Source organism: Meriones unguiculatus (assembly GCF_030254825.1).
Source record: "Meriones unguiculatus strain TT.TT164.6M chromosome X unlocalized genomic scaffold, Bangor_MerUng_6.1 ChrX_unordered_Scaffold_30, whole genome shotgun sequence".
NCBI lineage: Eukaryota > Metazoa > Chordata > Mammalia > Rodentia > Muridae > Meriones > Meriones unguiculatus.
This window is the reverse complement of record NW_026843706.1, coordinates 12,065,387-12,080,854: the sequence shown is the minus strand read 5'-3', so window position 1 is coordinate 12,080,854 and position 15,468 is coordinate 12,065,387. Positions and strand designations below refer to the sequence as shown.

The following is a 15,468-nucleotide window of genomic DNA, read 5'->3' as shown; positions in this document are numbered from 1 at the left end:
TTTCTACATGAGGATTGATCATCTTAAACATAGTCGTCCTCCTTGTTTAGCTTCTTCAGGTGTACAGATTTTACTACCTTTATAATATCTTATAGTTCTAATATCCACTTATAAGTGAGTATATACTGTGTGTGTCTTTCTGATTCTGGGATACCTCAAAATGAGAGCCTGGGAAAGGCTGGGAAAGGACCTTCACCAACCCTATATCTAACAGAGGGCTACTATCCAGAATATACAAAGAACTAAAGAAGTTAAAAAGCAACAAATCAAGTAATCCAATTTAAAATGAGGTAGCAACCTAAAAAGAGAATTCTGTGTAGAGGAATATAGAAGAGCAGGGAAACACTTAAAGAACTGCTAAACATCCTTATCCATTAGGAGATGTAAATCAAAACACCGTGAGATTTCACATTACACCCATCAGAATGGTTACAATCAAAAACTCAAGAGACAATACATGCTGGAGAGGTTGTGGAGAAAGGGGAACACTCTTTCACTGCTGGTGGGAATTTAAACTTTTACAATCACTTTGGAAACCAATCTGGCACTTTCTCAGACAATTAGGAATAGCGCTTCCTCCAGATCCAGCTATACCACTCCTAGGCATATAACCAAAATATCCTCAAGTACACAACAAGGACATTCATTAAACCATTTTCGGATGAGATTTATTCATAATAGCAAGAACCTGAAAACAACAGAGGAAAGGATACAGAAATTGTGGTACATTTACAAAGTGGAATACTACTCGGCCTCAGCAGTTAAAAACAAGAAGACAACAAATTTGCATGCAAATAGAGCAATCTAGAACAGATCAGTCCCTTGTTTTCTAAGAGACAATATTAATTATCCAAGATTTCCACACATAGTATTTGAACTTCTTTGCATTCCTCCCCATCACCTTACAAATCCACACTAATTTCCAAACCTACCCAACTTTGTGTGAAGTTTTTAACCTGAGATACATTAGTGTTGACTGTGAATATTTACATGTGTGGCTGGCCACTGACTGGAGCATTGGAGCATGTTAGACATATCATGGGCCACACCTTTGAGGAAAGCCAACTCTCCTTCTCCCAGTGTCTATCACTTGCTAATAGTGTCATTCCCAACAGTTCCATCCATGCTGTGATTTTGTCTGGCTTAAGGTTGCATGGGTCTGGTACATGCTGTCATAATTGCTGTGAGTTCTTGTGTGCAACTGACCTCTTGGGTTTTAACAGATAGGGGTTTCTTCCGGAACAGGATGATGAAAGATGTAGTTGCTGAAGCTGCAAATGCCTCCAGAAGTAGCTCCACACAGCTGATCTCCTCTCCCCCTGAATGGACTTTTTTCTTCAAAGTATTATGAGAGTAACACATCAAGGAGAGACAGTCGAGCAGCAATACTCTCTTGTTGGCGCTGTCAAGTGCAAGGGCATATTAGATGGGTTTAAAACAAACAGTGTTTGGCTGTCTTCACTTTCTGTGTGAAAGCCTGGGTACTTACATTCACCATCAGAAGTTTCATCTCCAAGGTGTCTATGAGACCCCTCAGCTCTTCAGCCATGGAATTCTCCCAAGAGTACTTCAGCATCTCAAGTTTCTAAAGTGAAAAGACATATACAGAAATCAGCCCTGCTCACCTTGGCTTACAAATGCTATCCGCAACATTTACAAGGGAGGAAATGCATACATCATTTACAACAGGAAGTTCAAAACACCCACCACAGTGACACAGACATTGCCAGTCCACAACCCACTGCTTAATGTTCAGATGATGAGGCATTTCCTGTGGGTATGGCTCAGGGGTAGGGTGCTTTCCCAGCATGTGTGAGACCCTGGAACCCCTCACCCCACACAGCAAAAAGAAAAGCAAAGGAAGCCAAATGGAAACTGTGAGCACGAGGCATGAGCCTATTTATTGTCACTCACCCACCTCATTTTGAGATGGAATAGCTTGTCCTGTAGTATGACCACAGCACACCATAAAATTAAAACTCAGGGTTTCTTCAACCCCCACACACACATTGCCTTTAGCAGAAACAGGATAGGTCATAAATGAACATTTTTAGGTAGAAAGTATTTTGTGAAAATTTATTTTGATTTTATGTGTATTGGTGTTTAGTCTGCCTGTATATCTATGTGAGGGTATCAGCACGGGGAGTTACAGATGGTTGTGAGCTGCAGTGGGTTCTGGGAATAGAACCTGGGACCTCTAGAAGTCTGTGCACTTAACCTCTGAGCCATCTATCTCTCCAGTCCCCTAAATGGTTTTGTTAAACCTAATGGAGAGATTGTACAACTTTGCAGGACCTCTTCCACAGTCAGGTGATACAGTGAACATAGAACAACAAAGAGATCTTAAGGGTGGAATGGGCAAGCAAGTTTCTGGGCCACTGAGTTATCAATAGAGTATTTCAGAAGGAACAGATAATGGAAGTGTGTGTGCATGGGAGAGAGAGTGAGAGCGCGAGAGAGATAGGGGTTGGTGTTGAAGGGGACAATGATAAAAAAGTAAGGCATGGATCCTATCAACTCAGGTGTTTTGGGTCATCTTAATTGCTCTGGATGAACAAAATTTTAACAGCAACTGGAACAAGCCAATTCAAGTCAAGTCTGAACAAAATGAGAGAATGCTTTATTTAATTCTTTTGTAAATAGCTATGGACCTGCAGATAGTATAGGTCAGTGTGCCTAAGAAGAATTGGAAAAGACAGGCCTATTTCAGAATTTAATTTTAAATTCATAATCTCACAGTAAGCCTTCTGCATAACTTTTCATTATGTACTAGGTCAGAGCACTGTCTCACAATTGTAATTGGCCATATGAAGCTATGTTTCATCCATGCAATGATGCAAACTGAAAATGGACTGAGCAAGTAAAGAAAGTGCAGTTGCTATATATTTATGTCATTACTCTTTTCAGAAATGGATTGCAGGGTTTCAGAAGACTGCTTCAGTGGACAAGGAGCTTGCTCCACAAGCATAAAAAGCCAACTGCAGCTTTCCAGCACACATCAACCTGGGGTGAGAAAGGCACAGCCTAGGGTCCTGGTGAACAGTTAGCTTAGCTATAGTGGCAAATTCCATGTCCACTAGCCATCTTGTTTCAGAAAGGTAGGATGGAGCCAGGCATGCATTTTAATCCCAGCACTTCGGAGGCAGAGGCAGGCAGGTGGATCTCTGTGAGTGTGAGTCCAGCCTGGTCGACATAGTGTGAAAAAGGCAAAAAAGATGAAGGGAAAAAAAAAGATATATGGGAAAGAGTGACTGAAAGTACCCACATCTAACTTCTGGCTTCCACACATACATCCACAGACAGGTACACATGTGTGTGCATGTTTGCACATACTTACCAGAAGGAAAAAGCATTGTGAGACAAGATAGGACTCTCTGAAAAGCATCAATGCCCTCTACAATTTGAACAACTCTGGATGAAATTACCAAGGCAGCAATTCCTGCTTCAAATGACTCTCCTAAACATGAGTGATTCAGAAAATTAAACACTCATTCCATACTTAGGTTTACATGGATCATGGGGCATATAGATAATGCTGGAATGTGTTTACAGCTAACTTTCCAAAGCTGTTAACCAAACCATAGAAAGAGTGCCAGAATATCCGTGTTCCCGACTAAAAGTTGCTTGGTCAGGATATACAACACACCTCCAAGTACTGTTCACACAGAGATTTAAATTCTTCCATTTTCTCCTTCTGAAGAACCAGAGACTGAAGAACAAATTTGCATTGCTTCTTAAATATTCTCTACAGGCAAAGACAGTAAAAGATATATGAACAATTTAAGGGAAGCCACAAAGCTCACAGAAACACAATTCTGTATTATATTTGTACAAAGCAGATAGAAAGAATAACTTTAATGTTTTTCCAGTTAATACAACGACTGTATTTACATGAGTTACCTGATAATTCCAAATAACAGTAATGTGAAGACCACTCATTTTATCAGAAATGTTCCTACTTAATAATGTTCAAAACATTCATTCCTATTAGTTTCTGAAGAATTGAAAACCCTCCCAGTAGAGGCTTCCAACTCTGGTGAACTCTCTGCATTTAAAGTAGTTACCTTGAGTTGTCCCCATCATTTGTCATTCCCCACATAAAAACCCACTCTATTTTCTCCTTTTCCTTTAAGAGTACAGTCAATAGTGCCATGCTTAACAGGGATGCTTAACTTCAGATGCTCTCCTGGACCATTGTAAGAATACACATCGAAAAGAAACTTCTGAAACAGTTCTGTGGGATGGGGCCTTCAGGTATCTCTACTGCTACTGCCAAGGCACAGAGGTAAAATGTTTCCTGAGTTAGCATATCTGCCAAATAACTGGACTGTGATTGCCTTCCACATGGTGGCATGCCAGAGGACATGCTTAGAACTACTGGACAGAAGAGGACCTCCATCTTCCCCAGAACTCCAGGCTCTGCTTCCCCACATTTGGAAATCAGAATCTTCAGGAGGGCAGCTCCATCTACCACAAGGAGGACAGAGGCTCCAGAGCCCACACTGTTCAGAAGCCAGGACCTCTCCACCAAACCTCATTCTCCTCTCCAGGTTAAAGGCGAATCAGTCACCATCAGGTGTCAATCACAGCGTGAGGCCTTTCCCTCTTTGCTTCTGGGACTGGGCTGGTCTGAACTCCAGCCACTGAAAGATCAGTATCTACCTGCTCTGCCACAGCCACACTGACCACCCCCATGCTGCATCCCTGATCACTGTGTCAGAAGGCTAGGTTGGGCCTCCTGCTCCTTGGTGTCCTCACATCATGGATCATGAAGGACTCCCTCTCATGATGCAACCCTATACTTTCTCCTGCAATTTCCAGGCTGTGCCTGCTCAGCCCGTAAATCCACCCCCATGCTGGCTCCTAACCAATCACTGATCTTGTCCTCTCTCTGTTGTAGATATTTTTGTTTAAGATACATAAACATATTATTCTTATAATCTCAAGTGAGGGATTTTACTTTGTTCATACACGTTAATTATCTCATGCACAGAATGGTTTTGCCAGCTGGAATTAGTTGAATTCTGAGGACTTTGAAGGTTCTAAATACGGTAGCCAAGAGGAAGAATACATGGTGGCTTGGAGGAGATGGAGGATGACTGCTCCCTGCCCTTGCTGGTTGCTGGTTACCTGGATATCTGGATATCCTGAGGACTGATACTGATGTTGCCCCCAAAATAATCCTATGACCCTACCCAGCAGGAAGAAGTAAAGAGACCTATAAAGCATTTTCCTTTCCCCTACATGGGGATGGGGTTTGGAAGGAAGGTATAAGCTTTAAGGTACTGACAAATGAAGTCGTATTTGAAAAACTAAGGCCTACATCTCTCCCCAGAAAAGAAAGCAAAGCAGGGAATGATAAGTATGGCCAGTCTCTCCTGACCACAGCCACCACCCTCCCTAAGCTCATATCCGGTCCCTCTACCTCCTGACTTGCTGGTGCTGACACAATGGACTCCTTCAAAGCTAAGGCTGATACTTACAGAGAGCTTTTCTGCCTGTTTCTTGACTTGACCTGCATCCACGTTTAACTTCCAATTCAAATTCTTAATCTGAAGAGAATATTGTTCATAAAGTTTCTGCCTGTAAAAGACAACAGTGTATACTGTGTGTGAGATTCCTTCACAACATGAAGATAGTGCATTCAAAGCATGACTGATTTGTCCTCACTAACTCTCTCAATGGAGGAATGGGGAAAGGCATCTAAAACATTCTGACAGTGAAAAGAAATGTGACATGCACTGTGTGGTCTTACACTAACAGTATCTCTTCCGCCTTGGCTGAGAGTAAGTCACTTCATTGCTCCTAGAGCTAGAAAAGAAGATTTATTGTTTTTACTACCATTCCATACAGAGCATCTAGCCAGTGGGGGTCACAGATATTCCTCAACCCCTTGCCATCCTGACTTACTAATCAACTGTCATCATGTATGGCATCAAAGCACCAAGAAACAACCTTACCTTAGTTCACCCTGGACTTTGAGAACATCCTCAACTTTCTTCTGCATGGTTTGGAAAGACTCGTTGATGATCGATCTAATTCTTTCTCTGTTTTCCTTAAGAAAGATCTTAAGGGGTCCTGTATTGAAAAACAATCACATAAGCATGACCATAATGTTCCCTCAACGGTGCTGGGAAGCCACTTGTTATCAAAATATGGAAATAATCTGCCAATGGAAAGATTACCTGCCTCCTTTCTTTCAGTCAAGGATTTCAGGGATTATGACCTTCATGTGAAATTAGATAGTTGGACTTTAGTGTCTATATATTACATACCAAACAAATTAGAGGGGACTTAACAAAAAAGGTGCCAAATCACTGTGTAATTTCTTTATGAGATGTCACTTATAAAGTATAAATTTAATCAATGCACTAGGTATGAGATCCTGAATAATTTAAAGTAAAAAAAAAAAAAAAAGACATTGATTCATGGGAAAGTCTGCTGTATTGGGGACAGAACCCAGAACCCTGAGCATACTGGAGAAGTGCTCTCCCACCAGGGTATATCCCTATCCTGAGTTCAAGTTACTTTCTGGATTTGACTCTACAAGAGAAAATACTGACTTGTTTCCAGCGGGTTCTTCTGTAATGTTTTATAAAGTTTTCAAACAGTTCATGTGACTGACATCTGACAGCAGTTTAAAGCAGAACACTAGGTGTGATCATACGATGGTTCAAGGCAGTAGCACTGATGACTTCAGCTTTTTACTTCATGTGCTATTTATTTTGCACGTTACACATTGGGCAGCTATTTAAGAGGGGATGGCACTCACCACTCACCCACTTCCTGTCCCAAACCCTACACTAACAATAGACAGACCAGATTACAAAGGAGTGAAGTAAAAATGTGCTGTTAAAAAGTGATGTATCTGACATAATCTAATTGGCCTGCTCTTTGATCACCTCCCCCCTCAGAGGGAGCAGCCTTACCATGCCACAGAAGAGGACAATACAGGAACTTTTGATGACAACTGATAGACTAAGATCAGAAAGAAGGAGAGGAGAACCTCTGATATCAGTGGACTTGGGGAGGGGCATGCATACAGAAAGGGGAGGGAGGGTGGGATCGGGAGTTTAGGAGGGAGGGGCTTATGGGGGGATACAAAATGAATAAAGTGTAATTAATAAAAAAAGTTAAAAAAAAAAGCAATGCATCCTAGTTATCCACGATGGAGGTGCCGAGAGGTCTCTATGTGTGATATTTAGGACAGCAGTGATTGCATAGCTACCAACAGACCAAACTCTGGGCCTTAAAACACCAGCCATTGTGTGTCCCAGGTGAAAGGAAAAACCCCCATTGTGTGGGAAGCAATCAGGTCCCTTCTGAGATCACCCTGCTAAACCTGGGAAGAGTTCCTGGGACCTGGCAGGGGCTTGGTCTCCAGCCCAGAGCCACACACCTGTATGCTCTGATCACTATCCCAGACTTAACTGTGGGCCCCAAAACAACACAGACTGGGGTTTCCAGTTGAGAGAAAACCCCATGGTGAAGAAAGCAATCTGGACCGACCTCAGGTCACCCATTCAAATCTTGGGAATGTCCCAGGCTAAGACAGGCATTCAGCCACCAGTCCAGAGACCTGCCTGGGAACCCAACTCATCCTTCCAGTCCAAACTGTGGGCACCAGAGACTAAGAATCCCTGTTGGCAGGAAACCGCATGCTGAGGGAAACATTAGGTCTGAACTCAGGGCACTCAGAGGAACACCTGCCCTCAGCCAAAATGTTCTCTGTAAAAGTTCCCAGGTTTCATCAGGAGCCCAGTCACCAACGTGGAGCCACTCACCTAAGCCTGTTTGCTCTACTCACCAGCACAGACTGAACTGTGGAACCCAAAATACCACAGACTGGGTCTCCCTGACGGGAGGAAACCCCACGTTGGGGGAAACATGAGGTCTGAACTCAAGATACCCACCTCTGGAAATGTTCCTGGGTTCTGGCAGGCTCCAGGTTGTGGATCCATCCTCAGGTCCACCACTGCACTCACCTGCCAATGATTATAGCTTCGTTACTGGGAGGCAGAGCTCCAACCTCAGACCTACAGGAGCTTGAGATCCATGGGTTCAGCCCCACATACTGTAGTGGAACTTTTGGTTTCTTTAAAATCTCAGTTATGTTATGTAAACACCTTTTTGTTTTAATCCCAAGAGTGGGAGTTTAGTTTTTCCACAGGTGATATTTGCCGCCTGCAGGGCATGGTCTTTGTCAGCTGGAAACAGCCTGCCTCAGGCAGCACAGACAGGGGCATGGACCAGTGATCTGAGGGCTATAAACACTAGAGCCCAGAAAGAGAAAGCCTGGCAGCTTGGAGAGACCACAGATGGTATAGTGACTTAAAGAGGCACAGGAGAGATGCTTCATGGCACAGCAGTTTGGAGAACACAGATGGAGGAGACTGCTTGCCTCTTTTGCTACTGACAGAGATTTAGCATAGTCCCTTGACTCTAAACAGCCAGGAGTAGTAAAGGGGTCTGCATCCCCTATCCCCACTAGCCTTCTCTCTCTTACCCAGAGTTAAAAAGTTGCTGTGAGGGAGGGAGGTAGAGGCCTCTGCCATAGTAACTCCAGAGTCAACTGTGTGAGCATAAAAATGTGCTATGTAAGCATAAAATTATGCTGCCAGATGGGAGATACGTTTCCTATGGGAATCAGCTTCCTGGAAGTCACTGGCAAAAAAAATGTTTCCTCTGGCCATCTAAGCCAAAGAGATGTGCTCTGAAAATCCTGTTTTCTCAGATGCAAAATTGGATTAATGAGCTTCTTGCTGTTTCTCTTGGAACAGCACAATTAACTACTCAAGGAAACACATTTCTGATAGATTATTAAAAGCTTTAGCAAGAATAGAGTAAGAGAGAAGTAAAATCTTAGAAAAAGTAATGAGTCAGATTCAGTATCAGAAATTGCTTGTGGAAAATCCAAACATTGTAGGTAATAAAAGAGTAAGAGCTTTACACAGGTGTTTATGGTGAGGCAGAAAGAAGATAGGTAAACATAGGAGGTCAGAAAGTTTTAAAATATACTAGGAGTTTTACGGACAGGCTAGCTCAAGCATCTTATCTCTAAGGAAGATTGTAAACCCTTAGCAAGACAAACGGGAGGAATTCCTCCTGGTGCTTATATCTAGGGAGGATTGTAAATCTTTAGCTAACTTAGCTTGGAGGACTATTAACAGCCCCTAGCTAAAAACAATAAACTATGTAAACAAACCACAAGTTTAACAGCCCCTGGCCCTCTACTCACTAAATTAGCAGCAATAGTCACTACTTCTATGTTTGCTCTGCTTGAAAGGCTTTTAGGCCAAGATTTTTTGTAGACACTGCCTTTTACCACATTGCCTTTCAGTTTAAATATAAACTTTGTAAATGTTCCGGGAAATATGTCAACTTCAGGTGCTTCTGTAAGTATTCACTATAAAAGTGTTGGCTTGACTTCAGTAAAGCGCAGCTGATTCAAAACACTGCCTGGTGTGTGGGTCTGTCTGTCAATCAGCCTTACCTGTGCCTTCCTTATGTCCAAACGCCTGATGTTTCCCCACTTGTAGGGCCTCGGCTGGGCTGGTCCACTGCAGGCCTCAACACACCAAAACAAGGAAGAGTTTAAAAACAAGCACAACAGGGTTCCACCTCCAAAACATTTTAGGAAGTCCCCTGGGAAGGACAATGCCCTACAGGAACACATCTGGTTTTGGCTGTTGTAGTTGTTTGCTTGATTTGTTTAGTTTTTCTATTTATTTTTTTTTTACCTGCAGTGATTGCATCTATATTCAGGGTGTCATCTGATGCAACAGTTGGATCCTGCCTTGGGTGCATGCCAGCACTGTCGGTGGCCTCCATTTCTCTGCTTGACATGGTCAAAATCTTCTTGGGATAGATAGGACTCCTGGAACTAGAGATACTGGAAGGAAGTACAAGACAGCACTGGGAACAGGGAAAAGGACTCCTCAGTGAGTGGGAAGAAGTCCTGACCCTTGTGCTGGAGCAAAGAGAGGCCAAGAGGATGTCACCAGTACCCTGATGTGTCCCATTCCTCTATCTACACCTGAGCTCCATGACCAACTACCTCTCAAGATAAGTACCCTCTGCTGCTTTCCCATCCCCCAAACAGAAAAATCCTGGGCCCTGCCTCTTTAACAACAAGGTACCTAAAGTACTTCACTCTCAAAACCAGCTCTCTTCAAACCCGCAACCATCCGGGTTGGTGTCTGGTTGGGACCTGGGAAGTCACTGGTGCCTACTTAGTCACTGAGGCCAAGGCTCCCAGCTCACATGCTGTCCCACTTAACCCTCCAAATCCCGCAACCCTCATGGCCTGTCCTTAGCCTCGTCATCTGGAACCTTGTCCAGTCCCATTTGGAAGTGAAGCTCCTGGTATCACGCCACAGGTTTGCCTTGGACATGCCTCTTTGTGGTGCCACTGGGCTACCACATGAGCTAAGGCTCCTCTCTGATCCCTGTCCCAACTGGTGACCATCGTAACAGAGTTCCCCAATAGCAAGTCATCCACCCAGGATACTCTCCTGACCCTGGAGCCTACTGGTTGGTGCAGGGGCCCATGCCCCCCCCCCCAATCCCCTCCAGACAGGCATTTCAGATGTGGCCAGGCCCATGTCTGCACATAAACAGGAGCCAGATGTCCACCGAGGACGCCAGTTGGAAACAAGGAACCTGCCGGGGAGGTCATTAAGATCTTTTCTACACTTCACTCTCAAAACCAGCTCTCTTCAAACCCGCAACCATCCGGACCCCTTTCCTCCACTGCCCTCTCACTACCAGGTAGAAATGAGTCTTTTAAATTTCCCAACACAGATAAATCTGAACCCTTTCCCCTCAAGATCCCACTGTTATCCCCGAAGGCCTGTGAATCCAGGCTGACCTTGCTTTCTCACAATCACAGGTAGGAGACTGAGTCTGCTAATATCCTGTCAGCCACCCAGCAGACCACACTTCAACACATTCCTGAGAGGCTGCTTCCCTGTCCCTCAGACAGAGGACCAACCTCCAGGAATGTGTCTCTTATTAGCAGGAACATACCTGAGGCTGCCTACTTAGAGGCACTCCCAAAGGTGTGAGGCATGCCCATTCTGTCACCCATTCCAACCTGGGATCCTGCTGTTTCGCTTGTAATTTTGCAAATCACACTGGGTTCCCCTTCCCCTTCAGACCAGCTGGTCTGTTCAGGTATTGCCTATGGATGCATCACAGGAGGACCCCGGTGTCTACTCGGGGCCCAAATGCTACAAAACAATTGCTGACACGGTGACGCACACGCACGCACGCACGCACACCCACACGCACACACAAACAAACAAACAAAAATCTGTGACAGACGAAAGCACCGACTCCAGCTCCTAGATCATGAACTGCCCCACCCACTCTCTAGGGCGCTGCTGCTCTCATCCCCACTTTTCATTTCTGGCTCTGGTACGTGTGCCAGCCTCCAGTAAAGTAAAGCTCCCGAGGTCACCTCACAGTCTATCCCGGAACTTCTGGCTCTGAGACCCCACAGTCTTACCACAAGGGCCTTAGTCTTTCCTTATTCCTCTAAACCATCCCTGGAGCCCAGCACACGAAGTCCCCACAAGGCCTGTGACCTACCTCGGACCCTCGACACTACCTCACAGCCTTCTTCCCCTCAGAGGTCGATCACGCTTAGTTTAGCCCGCACACCAGTACAAGGCCCTCTGATTGGCTGGCATAGCACTTGCGCATGCGCAGTCAGTACCTGCGCAATGCGCATGCTTCAAAGGGCCAGCATGCCTCGTCCAATCGCTCTTAACTTCTGGTGAGGGAAGGCCCGAGGCTTCATTTCCTTGAGCTACAGCTGCAGCCTGTTACGCCCGTCTCTTTATCGGCATGCTTTCTGATTTGCTCGAACACAAAGAAGCACCAAGGCATAACAGAGGCTCAGGGTGAGCTTCCTGTGGGTCACAACAGGCAATGATAAGTGCATGCGCAAGGAGATCTGAGGCTGTACTCGAGGAATGCTCCTGTGGCAGTGTGGCCTGCGGCTGTATCTTAAGGGGATCCAGGTGTTTAGTCTGGCCCTTAAGAGTACACCGGGGACCAGGTGTCGAAAACCATAAATCCCTAACTCTGTCACGACACAGTCAGGCTTGGACACCCCAGGCCCTCTCTTTCTCCAGTCCACCTTCTCGTGTATACACTTATGTCTGCTAAAATCACCCCCTGTCTTGGGGCAGAGCCTTCAATTCAGGTCTTGCACCCGGCTGTCTCAGTTAAGGTTTATGTCGCTGCGACACAACACCATAACCAAGGCAGCAATAGAAAAGAATTTATTTATTTCAAGTTCATGGTTCCAGAGGGGTCCATAAAGGGTCCATAAAGGCACGGAAAGGAAGTGGTAGACATGGCAACTAGAGTTGGAAGCTGGAAGCTGGAAGTACCCTCTGCTGCTTTCCCATCCCCCAAACAGGAAAATCCTGGGCCCTGCCTCCTTTAAAACAAGGTACCTAAAGCTTCTGTCTGGCTGGGACCTGGGAAGTCACTGGTGCCTACATAGTCACTGAGGCCAAGGCTCCCAGCTCACATGCTGTCCCACTTAACCCTCCAAATCCCGCAACCCTCATGGCCTGTCCTTAGCCTCGTCATCTGGAACCTTGTCCAGTCCCATTTGGAAGTGAAGCTCCTGGTATCACGCCACAGGTTTGCCTTGGACATGCCTCTTTGTGGTGCCACTGGGCTACCACATGAGCTAAGGCTCCTCTCTGATCCCTGTCCCAACTGGTGACCATCGTAACAGAGTTCCCCAATAGCAAGTCATCCACCCAGGATACTCTCCTGACCCTGGAGCCTACTTCTTCTTAGAGAATGGCTGGTCACCCCTATCTAGGCCCCACCTCCCAGTACACACCTCTCTCACTGGCTGGAAAGGCATATACACCCAGAAGGAAGTGGCTTTAAACTGGCTCCTGTGGGATATGCATGCAGAAGCTGCTGGTTGGTGAAGGGGCCCATGCCCCCCCCCCCCAATCCCCTCCAGACAGGCATTTCAGATGTGGCCAGGCCCATGTCTGCACATAAACAGGAGCCAGATGTCCACCGAGGACGCCAGTTGGAAACAAGGAACCTGCCGGGGAGGTCATTAAGATCTTTTCTACACTTCACTCTCAAAACCAGCTCTCTTCAAACCCGCAACCATCCGGACCCCTTTCCTCCACTGCCCTCTCACTACCAGGTAGAAATGAGTCTTTTAAATTTCCCAACACAGATAAATCTGAACCCTTTCCCCTCAAGATCCCACTGTTATCCCCGAAGGCCTGTGAATCCAGGCTGACCTTGCTTTCTCACAATCACAGGTAGGAGACTGAGTCTGCTAATATCCTGTCAGCCACCCAGCAGACCACACTTCAACACATTCCTGAGAGGCTGCTTCCCTGTCCCTCAGACAGAGGACCAACCTCCAGGAATGTGTCTCTTATTAGCAGGAACATACCTGAGGCTGCCTACTTAGAGGCACTCCCAAAGGTGTGAGGCATGCCCATTCTGTCACCCATTCCAACCTGGGATCCTGCTGTTTCGCTTGTAATTTTGCAAATCACACTGGGTTCCCCTTCCCCTTCAGACCAGCTGGTCTGTTCAGGTATTGCCTATGGATGCATCACAGGAGGACCCCGGTGTCTACTCGGGGCCCAAATGCTACAAAACAATTGCTGACACGGTGACGCACACGCACGCACGCACGCACACCCACACGCACACACAAACAAACAAACAAAAATCTGTGACAGACGAAAGCACCGACTCCAGCTCCTAGATCATGAACTGCCCCACCCACTCTCTAGGGCGCTGCTGCTCTCATCCCCACTTTTCATTTCTGGCTCTGGTACGTGTGCCAGCCTCCAGTAAAGTAAAGCTCCCGAGGTCACCTCACAGTCTATCCCGGAACTTCTGGCTCTGAGACCCCACAGTCTTACCACAAGGGCCTTAGTCTTTCCTTATTCCTCTAAACCATCCCTGGAGCCCAGCACACGAAGTCCCCACAAGGCCTGTGACCTACCTCGGACCCTCGACACTACCTCACAGCCTTCTTCCCCTCAGAGGTCGATCACGCTTAGTTTAGCCCGCACACCAGTACAAGGCCCTCTGATTGGCTGGCATAGCACTTGCGCATGCGCAGTCAGTACCTGCGCAATGCGCATGCTTCAAAGGGCCAGCATGCCTCGTCCAATCGCTCTTAACTTCTGGTGAGGGAAGGCCCGAGGCTTCATTTCCTTGAGCTACAGCTGCAGCCTGTTACGCCCGTCTCTTTATCGGCATGCTTTCTGATTTGCTCGAACACAAAGAAGCACCAAGGCATAACAGAGGCTCAGGGTGAGCTTCCTGTGGGTCACAACAGGCAATGATAAGTGCATGCGCAAGGAGATCTGAGGCTGTACTCGAGGAATGCTCCTGTGGCAGTGTGGCCTGCGGCTGTATCTTAAGGGGATCCAGGTGTTTAGTCTGGCCCTTAAGAGTACACCGGGGACCAGGTGTCGAAAACCATAAATCCCTAACTCTGTCACGACACAGTCAGGCTTGGACACCCCAGGCCCTCTCTTTCTCCAGTCCACCTTCTCGTGTATACACTTATGTCTGCTAAAATCACCCCCTGTCTTGGGGCAGAGCCTTCAATTCAGGTCTTGCACCCGGCTGTCTCAGTTAAGGTTTATGTCGCTGCGACACAACACCATAACCAAGGCAGCAATAGAAAAGAATTTATTTATTTCAAGTTCATGGTTCCAGAGGGGTCCATAAAGGGTCCATAAAGGCACGGAAAGGAAGTGGTAGACATGGCAACTAGAGTTGGAAGCTGGAAGCTGGAAGTACCCTCTGCTGCTTTCCCATCCCCCAAACAGGAAAATCCTGGGCCCTGCCTCCTTTAAAACAAGGTACCTAAAGCTTCTGTCTGGCTGGGACCTGGGAAGTCACTGGTGCCTACATAGTCACTGAGGCCAAGGCTCCCAGCTCACATGCTGTCCCACTTAACCCTCCAAATCCCGCAACCCTCATGGCCTGTCCTTAGCCTCGTCATCTGGAACCTTGTCCAGTCCCATTTGGAAGTGAAGCTCCTGGTATCACGCCACAGGTTTGCCTTGGACATGCCTCTTTGTGGTGCCACTGGGCTACCACATGAGCTAAGGCTCCTCTCTGATCCCTGTCCCAACTGGTGACCATCGTAACAGAGTTCCCCAATAGCAAGTCATCCACCCAGGATACTCTCCTGACCCTGGAGCCTACTTCTTCTTAGAGAATGGCTGGTCACCCCTATCTAGGCCCCACCTCCCAGTACACACCTCTCTCACTGGCTGGAAAGGCATATACACCCAGAAGGAAGTGGCTTTAAACTGGCTCCTGTGGGATATGCATGCAGAAGCTGCTGGTTGGTGAAGGGGCCCATGCCCCCCCCCCCCAATCCCCTCCAGACAGGCATTTCAGATGTGGCCAGGCCCATGTCTGCACATAAACAGGAGC

The 15,468-nt window shown here is 46.5% G+C and overlaps 1 protein-coding gene across 1 annotated transcript; it reads right to left on the bottom strand.

Moving 5' to 3' along the window:
* Positions 1-668: 668 nt before the first annotated feature.
* On the bottom strand, positions 669-11,871 carry LOC110544239 (X-linked lymphocyte-regulated protein 3A-like). Its single transcript, XM_060376682.1, has 9 exons — positions 11,593-11,871; positions 9,741-9,892; positions 9,494-9,568; positions 7,914-7,985; positions 5,961-6,078; positions 5,484-5,583; positions 3,647-3,745; positions 1,490-1,585; positions 669-1,402 (listed from the first exon to the last, which is right to left on the bottom strand). The coding sequence occupies exons 2-9, from the start codon at positions 9,844-9,846 to the stop codon at positions 1,346-1,348; spliced, it is 723 nt and encodes a 240-aa protein (XP_060232665.1). The 5' UTR covers positions 9,847-9,892; positions 11,593-11,871; the 3' UTR covers positions 669-1,345.
* Between the last annotated feature and the right edge of the window lie 3,597 nt (positions 11,872-15,468).